Source organism: Lycium ferocissimum, chromosome 12, assembly GCF_029784015.1.
Source record: "Lycium ferocissimum isolate CSIRO_LF1 chromosome 12, AGI_CSIRO_Lferr_CH_V1, whole genome shotgun sequence".
Taxonomy (NCBI): Eukaryota; Viridiplantae; Streptophyta; class Magnoliopsida; order Solanales; family Solanaceae; genus Lycium; species Lycium ferocissimum.
This window is the reverse complement of record NC_081353.1, coordinates 43,051,497-43,068,254: the sequence shown is the minus strand read 5'-3', so window position 1 is coordinate 43,068,254 and position 16,758 is coordinate 43,051,497. Positions and strand designations below refer to the sequence as shown.

At 36.0% G+C, this 16,758-nt stretch overlaps 2 protein-coding genes across 2 annotated transcripts; both read left to right on the top strand.

Moving 5' to 3' along the window:
• The first annotated feature begins 213 nt into the window (after positions 1-213).
• On the top strand, positions 214-6,049 carry LOC132040307 (inositol-tetrakisphosphate 1-kinase 3-like). Its single transcript, XM_059430946.1, has 10 exons — positions 214-955; positions 1,872-1,953; positions 2,203-2,235; positions 2,754-2,874; positions 3,033-3,125; positions 3,553-3,660; positions 3,758-3,934; positions 5,029-5,084; positions 5,257-5,341; positions 5,485-6,049. Exons 1-10 carry the CDS (start codon positions 753-755, stop codon positions 5,553-5,555), a joined length of 1,029 nt encoding a protein of 342 aa, XP_059286929.1. The 5' UTR covers positions 214-752; the 3' UTR covers positions 5,556-6,049.
• A 1,379-nt stretch (positions 6,050-7,428) lies between these two features.
• On the top strand, positions 7,429-15,160 carry LOC132040306 (endo-1,4-beta-xylanase 1-like). Its single transcript, XM_059430945.1, has 7 exons — positions 7,429-7,680; positions 8,980-9,347; positions 9,820-9,979; positions 10,088-10,440; positions 11,564-11,738; positions 12,419-12,955; positions 13,890-15,160. The coding sequence occupies exons 1-7, from the start codon at positions 7,624-7,626 to the stop codon at positions 14,991-14,993; spliced, it is 2,754 nt and encodes a 917-aa protein (XP_059286928.1). The 5' UTR covers positions 7,429-7,623; the 3' UTR covers positions 14,994-15,160.
• Positions 15,161-16,758: the final 1,598 nt, after the last annotated feature.

The following is a 16,758-nucleotide window of genomic DNA, read 5'->3' as shown; positions in this document are numbered from 1 at the left end:
TGATTTATACATAATTTATTACCTGCATAACTCACCTCCATCCAATTACCAAAAGACCCCTTAGTTCTTTACATAGTCCAAAAAAAAAAAAAAACCCCTTAATTATTTAATCTTCCTTTTTTTTTTCCTTCCCTATTTTTCTATTTCTTTTTGGACCATATTGGTCAAAATATCTCGTGTCTATAAAAACAACCATATCCATCCACTTGTGTTGCATTACAACATTCAAGTGATTCACTTGTAACATCCAAACCCAACCAAACCGTTCATATCTCTTCGTGTGTGTGCCGTGTCTCTCTCTTTCTTTCTTGAATTATACACAAAACACAAACATATATCTATATGTATATATATATGTGTTTTCAAGTGTGTGTTACTTTGTGTAATTTCATTTCTCCCTCTTTGGAAATCTAGCCCCTTTTAAAAACAACTTTCACGTTACGCCACAACACAAAATTAAAGTAAAATCAACATTTCAAGAATCGGGCATAACCTTAAAAAATTGAATCTTTTTTGTTTTTGGTTATCTGGGGTTAAGTTATTTTGAAGAAAGATTGAATCTTTCTTGCTTCTGGTCATCTGGGGTTAAGTTTTCTGATAAAAAGATTGAATCTTTATTGTTTTTGGTCATCTGGGGTTAAGTTTTTTGATAAAAAGATTCAGTTTTTATTGTTTTTGGTTGTGGGGTTTTGAGGAATTTAGTGTGAATAGATAAGTTTTGGTGTAAAAGGAAGGGGTTTTATTAGGGGGATATGAGGATGAGGGGTGAAAATGTAAATGTAGTGGGGTATGAGAGGGAGGTAGAAGAAGAAGAATTGGAAGAGGAAATGGAAATGGAAATGGTGGGGGCGCTTGGGTCTCCCCAACAACAAATGAAGTTGGTGGTGGTAGGCTATGCTCTTACATCCAAGAAAACTAAGAGCTTTTTGCAGCCCAAGCTTGTAGGTCTAGCTAGGTAATGGATTATTTATTTCTTCCTGTTTTGTCTAACTATGATAAACTTTAAAGAAATTTGTGATTATTTGTTAAATTTGCATTTACATTGTTGTTTGTGTTAGAAAATCTAATAAGCTGAGGTGGATACACATTTTAGAATAGGTGCATTCCTAGCACAATCTAAGAATGTATATTCTGTAAAAATATATGGTCTAAGGGAAATTTGATTAGGTAGAATCCCATCTGCTATAAATTTCATGCATTTCCTGTTTTTGAATGCTTCAACATCTCTGAGTTGTTGATTGGCGAATCTAGCTTTTTGTAGCAGGTTCAGTAGAATCGTCTTTTTTAGGCTCAGACCATGTGTACATACGAACTCATATATAGATATAATGTGTGTGCACGCGCGCGCTTGTGTGTATACATATATATATGTGTGTGTGTGTGTGAGTGCGTGCGTGCGTGTGTGTGTGTGTATCTGTTAGTGTAATTTTGTATATAATGTGTTTATGTACATACATAATATACAGGTACATATGTTTTGCATAAGTATGAATTTATGTATACACATTATGTGTGTACATGTACACGTATATGTATGTATAAAATACACCTCATCCACTTGAACTAATTGCCTCTTGATATTGTCTGTTATGTTTGCTTTCATCCGGTGTAAAAATTATTTTTGGTGAATTGAAGGGTAATTTAAGCTCCATGTTTTATTTGAAGATTACAGATTCCTTAAGATTACAGATTCCTTTTGTTTCTGCCATTGCCTTTATTAGTTGATGGTTCTTGGTTTACTTTTCTGCTGCCAAATAGGGAAGAAAATGATCTTTTTTTCTTCACAAGTCCAGAATATCGGTTACTTACATCCACATTTATCATGTTTTTCATCGCAACCAAGTGGGTAACCATGCTCGTGCATTATGTAGGAACAAGGGAATACTGTTTGTTGCTATAGATCAGAGCAGACCCCTTTCAGATCAAGGTCCTTTTGACATTGTGCTCCACAAGGTTAGTTCATTCTACTACCTCTGATGTTCCTTCGTGCATTTTTAATTGTTTTATGTCTTGTCTTTCCTGTTTATTTACACGTTACATGTCCCATTAGTTATGGTCCTGGGAAAGTAATCAGTCTGGTAATTTTTCCCTGTTCCTATCCTAAACTTTTGTGCTTACTGCAAAACATTGCTAGTCCTTTTTAATAGACGTTGCTTATTATTTTACCTATATATAATTTTTCATGCTCTTCTCCGCTTGCAGTTGTCAGGAAGCAAGTGGAGCCGTATTCTTGAGGTTAGTTCATATCAAAAGCTTTCTTTGTCTGCTTATGTAAAAGAATCACATCGATAACAATTGATGTGTTATTGATTTACCAGTTTCAAAAAAAGAAAAAGAAAAAAACAATTGATGTGTTATTGCGGCAAATATGTACTCCCTCTGTCCCAATTTATGTCTCTTTCCTTTTTAGTCAGTCCCAAAAAGAATAACACCTTTCTATATTTAGTAACAATTTAACTTTAACTTCCTATTTTACCCTTAATGAGATGATTTATAGCCACACACGTATCTATAGCTAGTTGTTTTGATTGAACCAGTTAACTACTTAAGATGAAAATGTAGTAGATCCACAGTGATATGCTAAAATTGTCTGCAGAAGTTTTTGCCAATGTCCAATTAATTGCCATACATGGCTAGTCAACTTTCTTTCAGGTGCTTTCTCTGTTAAAGCTTCCTTTCATTTTAGTCTAAAGGAGTACATATGGAAAACCCCTGTGTTTCTTATCCTAACACTTTAAATTTTTTATGGACAGGATTATAGGCAAACACATCCGCATGTCGCGGTCCTTGATCCTCCAGATGCCATACAACATGTATATAATCGTCAATACATGCTTGAAGATGTCGCAGACCTGAACTTGTCAGATAGCTATGGTAATTTTGCTGCTTTTGTACTATGATAGCGAGAACTGCTGTCATGAACTTATGATTAGCTATATACAATTGCTGTTATTCTGAAAAAAGGGAGTCTGCTGATTAGTTGTGAAATGCTGAAACGATGAGTAACATGCCTATTTCTAACTGCGTGACAGGCAAAGTAGGTGTTCCCAGGCAATTGGTTATAGAGAAAGATCCTTCATCTATCTCAGATGCAGTGGATAAAGCTGGTCTTTCACTACCGCTTGGTATGTATATCGTTTTATTGAGATAATTACAGTCCAATGCCTTTCGGTGATCTAATTTTCAAAATAGCCAGCAAATGTATAGGTTATGTATATTTAAGTATAAATATACATAAAATACATAATCAGTGTATATGTTTTGTATATTTTGGCTAGCGCCCATAATTAATTTTGGCCGACGGGCCAAAAATGAAAAAGGCTCAACTTATTTAGTAGTTGCATATTTGGGATTAATCGACTGATCTATAATCATCTTTTGAACTTTCATAACTCTGATTACCTTTTTATCCTCGGTAAAAGGTAGGGGCTAGCCATCAGATCGTTATTTGCCATGGATGCAAGTCTTAATGAAATGGTAGGCAATAGAGGGATAGACAATTGTTTTTGTGGCCGTTCTTTTTTCTGAATGGAGTTGTTTTTTTGTTCTCAGTCGCAAAGCCCTTGGTTGCGAAGTCACATGAGTTGTCTCTGGCCTACGATATGGTCTCTCTTCAGAAGCTTGAACCCCCACTTGTTCTGCAGGAATTTATCAATCATGGTATGCATTTCATTTACAGGTTAAATTTGTGTTTTTTCATGTGTAGTTTTGATTGAATTAGTGAGGTGGTGATACTTTGTTAATTTTGTGGCTGTAGGAGGTGTACTTTTTAAGGTTTTTATTGTTGGGGAAGCCGTTAAGGTTGTCAGGCGTTTCAGTTTACCCGATGTTAGCAAACGCGAGCTGTCAAAAAGTGCCGGTGTCTTCCATTTCCCTAGAGTTTCATGTGTTGCACAATCTGCAGAAGAAGCTGATTTAGACCCTTGTGTTGGTGGTAAGCCATCTTTTCCATATGGATTCGATTACATTCACGCTTTAATAAATAGACACCTATTGGCTAGGAAGTTTTCTTAACATTTGATTCCTTGTTTTCAAACAAGTGGAAGACTTCAAAGATTCTTTGTCCATTTGATGAAATCATCATCTATTTTTGTTGGCTGTAGATCTCCAAGATTAAGCAAGAATGTGATTAAGGTTATCGATACTGTTCATAAAGTCCTTTCCTCGGTCTTCTCACTATCAACTTGAACAACTCTAGATAATTTTGTAAATTGGCCTCTCCATTACTCGTCATCCCACCTACTTTGTTGTTTTTTCTTTTCATTCTCCTGTTTGCTTTAATTGATTTTTTTTAAAAGTAGTCCCTTTTGAGTTTTTAGCAAGACATATATGGAGTGAACGATTTGAATATTTAATAAATATACACCAACGGAAGAGTGTAACGGCCTTTTAGAGATAGTGCAGTGCTCTAAAAGTTCCAAATTAGAAAGTCTGTCATGATGTAGGAAAAACACTCAATACCTGCTAGCTATTATTTTAGTGCTAGGATCTCTTTTTGCACAGAACTGTCAGTAGGATTGAGATATGACCTTGCAAAGGTATTATGCTATGGATGAAATTGCAAAATTATAGTGGAAAAAGTTGTAGGGACCTCCTAGTGCTTTCTATTTTTATTTTATATATTGTATAAGATTGGCCTGAGATGAGATTAAGTAGAGGTACCTGGTTCATATAGCCGACCCCGATTTGCTTAGGATTGAGGCGTAGTCTGTTGTTGTATAGTTTCATAACAATTGTGCAAAGCATGATGAATAAATACATAGAGAAAGTTGAAAACGTTCTCAAATATACTCAGCTATCTGCAATGCTATGGCTGATCAAATACCTTTAAGCTTTAAGTTATGCGTTCTCTAACATACTCTCTAATATATTCAAAATCACAGTTGCTGGATGGGACCATTGATCTGCTATTTTGTACTTGCTCAATAGTAGCTTGTCTCAGTCTAAACACCTTAATTTACTGTGATTTTTGCACGCTGTGAGGTGCTTTTAAAAGGTGTTAACTTAATTCATATTTATCCTCTGCAGAGCTTCCTCCACGGCCACTACTTGAGAGGCTTGCTAGGGAACTTCGTCGTAGACTGGTATTTTCTGTTCATTTTCTCTCTTTTCCTTAAGGAATTATGACTGGAGAGAAACGGCTATGGGGACTACATGCTCCTCTGTCTTCTTGTCTGTTCTTGTTCTGCAGCTTCATAACGTGTAAATTTGAAGTTTTTTCGGCAATTTGAAGTTTTTTGGCAATGTTTTGTGCAGGGTCTCAGGCTCTTCAACTTGGATATAATTAGAGAGCACGGGACTAAAGACAGTTATTACGTGATAGATATCAATTACTTTCCTGGTAAGCTAAGCATTCATCAGCAACCTTACCTTTTCCCGGCATATACTGGTTTAGTTTGACATTCACCACTGTTTGAAAAGAACTTTTCTTTATTTCCCTCGGAAGCAATGATTATGAATTTTTTTTGCTTTTATAAACTTCAGGGTACGGAAAAATGCCAGAATATGAGCACATATTTACAGATTTTCTCCTGAGCCTGATGAAGCAAAAATAATAAGGGAATCCTCCCTGGTTATATATATGTAACTTGTATATATAAAAGAAGAGGATATCATCCAGTCAGTACTAGCAGGAGAACTTAAACGACTGCGATGACTAAAAGCTATTAAAAGACGCGGGCGGAGAAGCACAAAAGAAGTTCCATCATGTCTGAAATGACTTCTGGCTGAAGTTCCAGCACACAATTCCAGCAACCAAGCCTGGGCTCCAATTTTTGTTCGTTTATTCAAAATTTTGGCCATTTTGTTCTTTCTTTGGGTTTGGGTTTGGGTTTGGGTTTGGGTTTGTTCGGGGGGTTACAAAATGGGAAAGACATACTGTGTGTGCATTTCCCTAGGGGTATGATCTTTAGTTGGTAGTATATTTTGGAAGTTTGAGTCCCTGGTAATGTTTTCTGGAAAGTAAATGTGCCTGTATCTATAAATGTGCCTAAATTTTTGCAGCCACCTTGTATAAATGCCTTTCTTTAATAGGAATATGCATTCTGTACCTTATTTGCTCTTTTACATCTTTTTTGGAGAACTGAAAGATCTCTGATTCTTGGGCTCGTTTGGTTAGCAAACAACTTATCCCGGGATTAGTTATTCCACCCTCAAGGTGGGATAAAATAAGGCTACAATCCTGGATTTTTATTCCAACCAAACATGGGATAAGGAGGCACTAAAATGTTATCCGGGTATTATTTTTGCTTATCCTTCACACCAAACGACCCTTTAAAGATAGAATAACAATAACAAGAATTGCTTAAGTAAGGTAGCCGCTTCTTTTTTTCCATTATGCTGCTACGCTAGCAAGGGGGAATGAACATAAATCTTGGATGAGAACTCGCTCATTTTGATTCCCTTTTTGACCAAGTATGGTTGCATTGAAACTGAAAACACCGACGGAATACTCTCGTATCCCCATTGTGTGCAATGGTAACAAGGAAAAATTCTTGTTCTGCATCAGTATGTAAAGTTGGTAAATATGGAAGAATAGACTATAAAGACTAATTAGACGGTCTATTCTTCCATATTTACCAACGTAGATCTGGAATTAGAAATGTTCGTATGTTACACAATAATTAAGTTTGATTTATTTTATGTATATAGAAGTGTGTCATTCTTTTAGAAATTGATTAATAAAGAAACAGGTTAATAGCATTTTTTTAACTTAAATTATGAATAAATTCTGATTTTAGTCCATGTGATATATGACTCAACACAATTAGCCTTCAATTTTTTTAAAATGTGTACTTTTGTTCCCTTATGTAGGAAATATATTATATTTGGACTATTTTTAAGTGTATATTACCCTCAAATGTGAAGTAACAATATAAACTTAATATAGAACATGCGTAAATAAATAAATAGTGAACTGATTAATAGTTCTGTAAATTTTTAAATATTCACAAGCAAAAGATTAAAAAAAAAAAAGAAAAAAAAAGAAGAAGCTCATTTCAAGTGACTATAAGATGCTAAAAAGGATAAAATGGTCAAAAGTTTAAAATTGTTCATTTTTAATGTTATTGAATGTAATTTCGAACCAATTTGTGAGATTAAAAAAGGGAGAAGGGTCAAAAATATCCCTCTACTTTGGGAAAAAGGCTAAAAATATCCTCCGAACTTATTTTCAATCAAAAATACCCTTCCCATTATGAAACCTTTCAAACATACCCCTCTGTTAATAGAAATATCCATTCCCCCGAAAAAATTATTTTTTGACCCGATTTAAACTTAACCCGACCCAAACAAAATAATAACTCCTTAGCCCACAAAACAAGACTCAAACGTTCAATTTGAGAATTAGTCTTTATAGTCTATTCTTTAAAATCCAATGCTATAGAATCCGTATTCCTCTATTTTAGGAAAAAGGCTAAAAATATGTTGATTGAGGTAAACAGTTGTTTTCCTCAGTTTAGGTAGTACAAGTTGGTACAAAGGTTTGTGTCCAGATTTTGACCAACACACCTGAAAACAAAACATAAAAACAAAAACAACGTTAACATTTTGTTAGATTGGTTGGTATCCCGCGCTTTTCTCAAGACTCAACAACAAGAAGAAGAAAGATCTCTCTGTATACAAATGAAAAAGTTCTCAGCTAGTAACTTTGCACGTAAACTCTTCAAATCCAATTCACAGGTACTTTGTTTTTTACACTGATGGTACTCTTCTTGATTTGTCCAATCAAAAAAATGAACCAAAAGTTGATAGAAAAGAATGATCTTGGTTAACTAATTGAGGGTTTTGGGATTATTGTTGTATAATCACTGCTAACAACTTGACTTTCAGTTGCTAATGATTTTTTGTGCATTTTGTGGATTTGGGGTTTTATCAAGAACTTCAGTTTTTCTTGTTGGTCAACGTCCATCTAAACCAAAAATGAAAAAAAAAAAAAATGAAAATTTTGGGTTATTCTTCGTTCATGTATTACACCAATTATTAATTTATTATATTTACTTTTATTTTGGTAGTTGTGGAAGCAGGTCTATTTGAATCCTTTTGTTTAAATGAAGAGATTAATTGTTGAGTATCATAACATATGTGGCAGAAAAAACAGAATATATAGTTGCTGATGCAAGGGTATCTGGCATTTGAGTATGGAATTCTGAAGAAATTTAATATGAGTTAAACCTTTAAAAAAAAAAAAAAAAAGAATCAGAAACTGTTGAAGTATGCCTTGGGAAAACAATGAACAGAAGCAAGTTATTTCCAAAATCTAGATTAGAACAAGCAAACACAGGTGCTATTAGGTGTGTGTATCAGGGAAAAACACCTGTATAAGAAGATTTAGTGGCTGATATGTTTTTTCTCCTTATGTAGTTTGATTTGACGTGGGAGCAATTTCTTTGCTCTTCTATTATTACTCCCTCCCTCCTTATTTACGTGACACTCTTTCCTTTTTAGTCAGTCCCTATTTATGTGACACATCTTCCCGTATTTAGTAACAATTTAACTTCAATCCTCTCATTTTACCCTTTATGAAATGATTTGGACGAGGTGGTACTTGTGATATTTCGGCATGGGACGCTTTTTATTTGGCAGTTTTTTGGATGTTAAATACTATTGGATGAGTTACTTTTTATTGGCATTGGAAGCACATCACATTATGGCAGGGTAACGTTTCACAAGTTGATTCTTAGGAAATGTCGAATCAAACCATTTGTCCTTATTTCAACAAAAGAAGCACGGGCTTCCTTGCAAGAAGATATAGCCACATAATTTTTTATGGCTTAGTCTAGATCACGAGTTTCAAGAGTCTTCTTTTTCTCTTAAACTCCGTGCCCAATCAAATACCTTCACTTGAATTGGGGACGGAGGGAGTATTACGTTTCTAATGTGTCTTGCATGTCAAACTTGTACCTCGTAAGGATACACGGTTCTTTTGCTGTCACTTACTTGTCTTCGAGTGCATTCATGAATATTATACTTTCCTGACAGAGCCCAAAGGAAAACAGGGAAAACACTGGCAGCTATGACGCTATTAACGTCATCCTTAACCATGACTTTTCGGAAGGGTTGCACTTGTGGCGCACCAATTGCTGCAATGCTTTTGTGGTTCCAGCAGGTTCCAGTAACCATAAAGGAATTGCGGAAGATGTAGGCTGTTCTTATGCTGTTGTCACGGATCGAAAGGAATGTTGGCAAGGCTTGGAGCAAGATATTACAAGTAGAGTTTCTGCAGATTGTGTTTACACAGTTTCTGCTTGTGTTGGAGTCTCTGGTACTTTTCATGGTTCTACTGACGTCCAGGCTACATTGAGACTTGTTTACCAAAATGCAGATACAAGCTATTTATTCATTTCAAAGTTAGAATCTATATCTTTATCCTTATTACTCCCTCTGTCTCAAATTATTTGTCATTTTAACAGTTCAAAACAAAATTAATTATTTTTTTTCTCATTTTACCCTTAGTAGTACTCCCTCTGTTTCAAATTATCTGTCATGATTTCTAAAAATAGTTGTCTCAAATTATTTGTCATTTTAGAACTTCAAGACAATTAATTATGTTTTCACCATTTTACCCTTAGTATTAATTGTCCTTGAAGACTAAAAACACCTCAATTGATGGAGATGCCACATAAATAGAATAAATATTCAATGAAGAGAAATCATAGCTTAAGACATAAATAAGGGTAAAATAATCAAAAACACCTCTTAATTAATATTTTTCTTTAGGGGCACGTAAAAGAGAAACACGGCAGATAATTTGAGATGGAGGGAGTATTACTTTTTATTCTTTATGGAACATCTATAACGTTAGCACCTTACTCCATGCAGAAAATCTGTTACGGAGGAGAGTTGGCAGATGTTGGAAGGTTCATTTTCACTGTCAACTATGCCCGATCAAGTTATCTTTTATCTCGAGGGACCTTCACCTGGATCTGACCTGCTCATAAAATCAGTGATGATCACTTGCCCCAGCTCCACTGGTTACGAAGTAAATTATTTCTGTTATTATATTCCTTTTTGCAAGTCCCATTTATTTGTACCAACTTCGAAGTTGTTTGTTCTATTACTAAAAGGACTCTTCTCCTTATTCTGATAGAGTTCTAGGCCGACATCCAGTTGTATCGATGATGAGAAGATCATCGTAAATGAAAATTTTGATGACAGCCTGAATAGTTGGTCCGGAAGAGGCTGCAAGGTTGTTTGCCATGACTGCATGGCACATGCAAATATCAATCCAACCTCTGGAAAATACTTCGCATCTGCAACGGAGCGCACACAGAGTTGGAATGGGATTCAACAAGATATAACCGGGAGAGTGAAGCGAAAGCTAGCTTATGAGATGACTGCTGTAGTTCGGCTATATGGTCACAATGTGAATAGTGCAGATGTTCGGGGAACATTGTGGGTTCAAGGAGCTGATAACCGCGAACAGTACATAGGCATTGCCAAGTAAGTTAATCTAAGTTCCACTTATTTAATGTGCACATGATGCTGTCTGATGTAGTATCCATTTTCTTATCATTAATTAAACTTTGGCGGAATACATAGACGGCCCCTTGAACTTGACAAAAATTTTCATTTGAACACTTCAACAAAGGACATGACCTATTAAGTATCTGAAGTCCGTAAAAACTATACATATTAAACACGATTTGCACAACCTATCAATAAAACTACATGCGCATAATACAAACGCTATGACAAGATAAAACAACTAATGAGAAAATGAATTGCCATTTTAAAGGCATCTAACGCATTTGAAACATACGGATTGTGGTACGTCAGCAAAATCGTGCTTAATAGGAACAACTTTCATAGACTTCAAAAAAAAAAAAAAGTACTTTCATCTTCAGTGTTTAATAGGTTATGCCCTTAGGTGAGGTGTTAAAATGAGATTTTTTGTCAAGTTTAATGGGCTGTCTATGTATACTGCTCTAAATTTCCTGTTGTTCTTGCAAAGCACCCTCACTATATACAATAATTTACGATTATTGGTTATGAGCATAGATCTTATGGAGCTTCTGCATTAGCATTTCTTGCTCTTATGTTTTGGCTAGGGCTTCAAACAATTTGTTCTCAAATAAAATACGCACTGTCCTAGGTCATGAATCTTCTTTAACGCTATTGGACCAGAAACAATGCTATATGACTCAACCAACCTCTGCTTTTTTGCATCTCTATAACATTAAATATGTTGTAGTGTTACTCAATATAACACCTCAGTAACATTAAGTAATGTTTGATATTAACTGTCTGTTTCTTCTGAACTGTGTGGATAATCATTTCTCTACAGTATTAGCAATCACGAGCATGAGCACTGCTGTAATTTCAGGTCTTTTTTTGTATTAAAATATGACCACTATGTCATTATCTCTTGACACTGCTTTTTCTTAACCTTCTTGCAATCAATTTTGATCCAAGCTAGCTGAAGTGCAACCATGCAACTTAATAGATATATGGTGGTTTGACTAGATCAGTTATCTTCTTCTCCCCGTTTTCTCGTGGTTTTTTCAATTTCCATGTACATTGATGTTTCTGGCAAAGTGGCTTAAAAAAAGCTAGTGCTCTGCAGAGTCGAAGCCACAGATAAAGAATGGGTGCAGTTGCAAGGAAAGTTTCTTCTAAATGACTCCCCGTCTAAAGCTGTTATCTTTTTAGAAGGTCCACCTCGAGGCACGGATATCCTCCTCAATAGTTTAGCTGTAAATCACGCAGCTAAACCTCCTCCTCCTCCACCAGTTGTTGAGGTTAGTTGGTTTCTCGCTATGTTTTTTTTCTTTTCTTTTTAGCATGTCAATAGTATAGGAGTAAAGGCCTTAGGAAGTATTATGTTGTGCATCTTATGCTAACTAGCTGCCTCTAGAAAGTGTTTCTCAGTTTAATGCTTAGGGTGTGTTTGGTACGAAGGAAAATGTTTTCTTGGAAAACAAGTGGGTGTCTTACTTAATTTCTAGTGTTTGGTAAGTAAGCAAAAAAATGTTATCCAAGAGCATTTATATCTAATCTAGCAAATCACTATGGGGGTGGGATGGGGTGGGGAGTGGGGTTTAGGGGTGGTGGGGGGTGGCATGGTCAAGGGTTGAGGGTCGGGGCGTGCGGCGTGTGGGGAGCAAACAATGAACTTGGGAGGTCACTTATGTAACTTGTTTTCCCTACTTCTATTAGGGAAGTCATTTTCCTCATTTTTAAGGGACTCGTTTTCCTAGAGAGTTTCTCCACTTGTGGGATTACACTGGGTATGTTGTTTTCCTAGAGAAAATGTTTTCCAAAACATTTTGACAACCAAACATGGAGAAATTGGAAAACATTTTTTGGAAAATATTCTCTTGCATACCAACCACATCCTTAATGTTTCATGTTTCTCCCAATCCATATTCACAGCTAAATATCATTTGAAGCATTTCTTTTACTTTTCTTTCTCTTTCAGAGTGCAGTTTTTGGTGTTAATATAATCACAAACACCCATCTGAATTACGGTACAAACGGCTGGTTTCCGCTAGGCAATTGCAGAATGAATGTCCAAACAGGCTCACCACATATAATTCCTCCAATGGCCAGAGATTCCCTTGGTGCTCATGAGCATTTAAGTAGTCGTTATATTGCAGTGACTAATCGTACCGAGACATGGATGGGTCCCGCTCAGGTGATCACAGAGAAAGTCAAACTCTATTTGACGTATCAAGTATCTGCATGGGTTAAAATCGGACAAGCATCATCATGTCCTCAGACTGTAAGTGTTGCCCTTGGTGTAGACGACCAATGGGTTAATGGGGGCCAAGTTGAGGTCAGAGATGATCAATGGCATGAAATTGGAGGATCATTTAGAATCGAGAAGCAAGCAGCTAAAGTGATGGTGTATGTTCAGGGTCCCGCTGCTGGGGTTGACCTAATGGTAGCAGCACTTCACATTTTTCCAGTTGATAGTCGTGCAAGGTTTAACCACTTGAAGAGACAGACCGAGAAGGTGATAGCTAAATTTCTATATTGTAATTTCAATTTTCATTCTATATTTATTATCTTCAGGTCCTTTCATGTGCTTCTAAAACCTTGTTGAACTGTTGCCAACATGCATCTGAAAGTAGATCTGTGAGATTTTACTAATTGCTGTATATATTATCCGAAATTAGAAAGAAAAAATAATGGTGTTACTTGTGGCAAAGTCTTTGTTAAGCAATTGCCCATGAATCTTTCATAAATTGATTTCTTAGATTCTTCCTTCTTATCTGAGTTCAGAAATGTTGTTGCAATAATACAGTTTAACTAGGGGTGTCAAATGGCCGGGTTGGGCGGGATTTAAGCGGGTTAAATGGGGCTGAGTTAATAAATAGGCAGGTCATTGACCCGCCAAAAAGTTACTTGGTCCGAAATGGGTTGCGCTAAAATGGGCAAAAAGTGGGTCATAACCCAACCCCCGCAATTCTTACTAGGTTTCAATTTCTTTGTTCCTTTTATAATTAAGTACCTAATAAAACTAATTTTTTTGCTTGTTATGACTATATATAACACATCAAATAAAATTAAAAAAATTGAAAATATTTTCACAGGGTTTCTATGGGTCTAAAGGCTATCAACCTATTTTTAGATGGCTTGAAATGGATTAGGCTTAAAATGGGTTGAGCTAATAAATGTGCTGGTCAATTTCTTAACTTGAATGGGGCGGGCAGGTCATGTTTTGATGGGCTAATTTTTACATCCCTAGGACACTGCTCATCAAACATTTATGAGAAGTACACTGGGCATGTTGTTGTTGTACCGTGTCAGTGGATCTGTGTTAGTGTTGGCATGTGTTTTGAGACCAAAGGCTGTTCTTTCAGAATTCTCTTCAATAGGTTGGCAACATGTATAATACATAGCTTTCTCAGATATTACGCATCCGAAAAAAAACTCTTCTTTCTCAGATACGCAAGCGAGATGTCATCTTGAAGTTCTCTGGATCAGACTCGGCATCTGTTAAAGTTAGACAAAAGCAAAACAGTTTCCCTTTTGGATCGTGCATTTGCAGAACAAATATGGACAACGAAGACTTCAACGATTTCTTTATCAAAAACTTCAATTGGGCTGTCTTTGGAAACGAGCTGAAGTGGTACAGCACAGAAGCACAAGAAGGAAAAATCGATTACAGAGATGCAGACGAGCTCCTAGACTTTTGCACAAGAAACAACATTCAAGTTCGTGGTCACTGTATATTTTGGGAGGTGGAATCCACCGTTCAAGCATGGATACGCTCGTTGAACAACAATGATCACTTGATGACAGCTATTCAAAACCGTCTATCGGGCCTACTTACACGGTACAAAGGGAAGTTCAAACATTATGATGTGAATAATGAGATGATGCACGGTTCTTGGTACCAAGACCGATTGGGTAAAGAAATCTGGGCACATATGTTCAAAAAAGCACACCAATTGGATCCTTCCGCGATCCTATTTGTAAATGACTACCATGTTGAGGATGGATGCGACACTCGGTCATGTCCAGAAAAGTACATTGAGCATATTCTTGACCTCCAAGACCAGGGTGCACCAGTTGGAGGAATAGGTATTCAGGGGCATATCGATAGTCCAGTGGGACCCATTATTTGTTCTGCTCTTGATAAACTGAGTATTCTTGGTCTTCCAATCTGGTTTACTGAAGTTGACGTCTCTTCTAATAACGAGCACGTTAGAGCTGATGATTTAGAAGTTATGCTTCGGGAAGCTTTTGCTCACCCTGCTGTGGAAGGTGTGCTATTGTGGGGATTCTGGGAGTTGTTCATGAGTCGAGAAAATGCACATTTAGTGAATGCAGAAGGCGATCTTAATGAAGCTGGGAAAAGATACCTTGCTCTTAAGCAAGAATGGTTATCCCACGCTCATGGCCATATCGATGACCAAGGTCAATTCAACTTTCGGGGATTCCATGGCTCATATGAAGTGGATGTCGTTACTGCTTCCGAGAAAATTACCAAGACCTTTGTGGTTGACAAGGGTGATGATCCGCTAGTAATCTCTATTGATATATAGTACTGGTTTTTAACTCATAAAGGCGTTATAGTATGACTGTGAAGTTGGAAGATTGTCTGTACATGTTCCTACAGAATGTGATTTGTTAATCCTGTTGTATCATTTCAGATGAATGAACAAGAATGATTCCATATGTTTGCATTAATGAAAATGAATTGATTCATATACAGAGTTTATTTAAGAAGGGTTTATCTTATATCTATTGGCCATGTAAATGAAATTTTACAAAATTGGCGCCAATTAACTTTATAAAAGTTACTTTTTTCATACTAATAATTCAAATGATTATGTGTAGTTACCTTTTAAGCGGCCTAATGATATAAATATATTTATACTATCAATATACAAAAGTTAAACCCATTTGATAAATGCATGTAATGAATATCGATTTACTGCAAACGTTACATATGCTATCAGGTTTAAGCTTGAATGAGCTCAATGTAACATTAACAGAAATGCAGAATGAAGAACCTTGTCCTCCAAATTGATGATGATGTACAACATGATCTTGTTTTATGTTTTGAGGACTGACAGATATATATATATATATATTCTTCATTAAGGCTATTCCTTGGAATATCCAGAAAAGTTCATGTAAAGGGAAGAGTCCCTCAATTTGTTCAATTGCTTCAAGTGTAAATAGGTGGAATCCTCCTACCTAGGGTGGCAAAATCAGCCCATAAAGTCATTACCCGCCCAGCCCGTTTAGGTTTGGACCAGTTAATAACCCGCTTGTTTTAGTAACTCAGCCCATTATGACCCGCTTAATACAACCCAATTAAAAACTAGGCTGATATGCAGCTCAGATTGACCCATGAGAAACTGTGTAAATATTTTTAAAATAATTTTTTAAGGTTGCTTGCAATGGTTTAGAACCTGAAGCCGCTGTGCGTGGGTCACTCTATCTTACGAGACCTTATTTGATATATTATAAATAGTCATGATAGAAAAAAAGTTTTATTAGGCAGTCAAACAAATTATAAGAAAACAAATAACTTTTGGGATATATTAATTCAGCCATTTTGACATACCCAATTTCAACTCAGCTCGCTCATTTGACACCCTTACTCCTACCATAGGTGTATTGTACCTAGGTCCCACTAACCCTCCCCCTCTAGCTATTTATTTAGTTAAAAAGTCGTACCATCTAAGATAGTAAACTTTATTAGCCACCATTTGGTTGGTGGTTTGGTTTATGTCTCCCTCCCATGTAATGTTCTGCTTTTCTAATAATATACGATGTAGTTTGTCGATGAACCTCTCACCATCACAGGAGGTGAAAGCCCGAATGAATAGAATTTTATCTAAAAAAATACATGCAATTAACTGATATATAGGCCTTCTTTTATATACTAAACCTAAATGATTTCATTGTTTTGTTGTCAGATCTTATAGTCGGTGTATCTTTTTCTTTTAAAATTGAGAAACTTGCCAATCCATTTGATAATTTTGATTTATAGGCTTCCACTTTGGTGAGCAAAGTGCACATAAGCTATAGTTCCATATCATATCTCTCCTTCCCTTTCGTGAACATCGTTATGTTTTTTGGAAAATGGATAAGATTATCTATATCTATATTATAATTAAAAGCATGAACTCTCTAACTTGAAAGTTAAATTATGTAAATACCCTTTTATTAACCTAAATATTCTATTTAATAAAAATAAACATGTCGGGCTATTTGAAGAGTTGCCACCGTTGATAATGTTACTCCCTCAAGAGTTGCCACAGTTTAATAGAAATAAACACACACCCTTTAGCGGGT

Excerpts from the sequence above, each read along its gene's own strand:
- LOC132040306 (XM_059430945.1), top strand. The coding sequence starts at position 7,624 with ATGAAAAAGTTCTCAGCTAGTAACTTTGCACGTAAACTCTTCAAATCC. Across the intron at positions 9,348-9,819 it reads AGCTATTTATTCATTTCAAA|AAAATCTGTTACGGAGGAGA; the intron begins GTTAGAATCTAT and ends TACTCCATGCAG. Across the intron at positions 11,739-12,418 it reads CTCCTCCACCAGTTGTTGAG|AGTGCAGTTTTTGGTGTTAA; the intron begins GTTAGTTGGTTT and ends TTTCTCTTTCAG.
- LOC132040307 (XM_059430946.1), top strand. The coding sequence starts at position 753 with ATGAGGATGAGGGGTGAAAATGTAAATGTAGTGGGGTATGAGAGGGAG. Across the intron at positions 3,126-3,552 it reads TGGTCTTTCACTACCGCTTG|TCGCAAAGCCCTTGGTTGCG; the intron begins GTATGTATATCG and ends TTTTGTTCTCAG. Across the intron at positions 3,661-3,757 it reads GCAGGAATTTATCAATCATG|GAGGTGTACTTTTTAAGGTT; the intron begins GTATGCATTTCA and ends TTGTGGCTGTAG.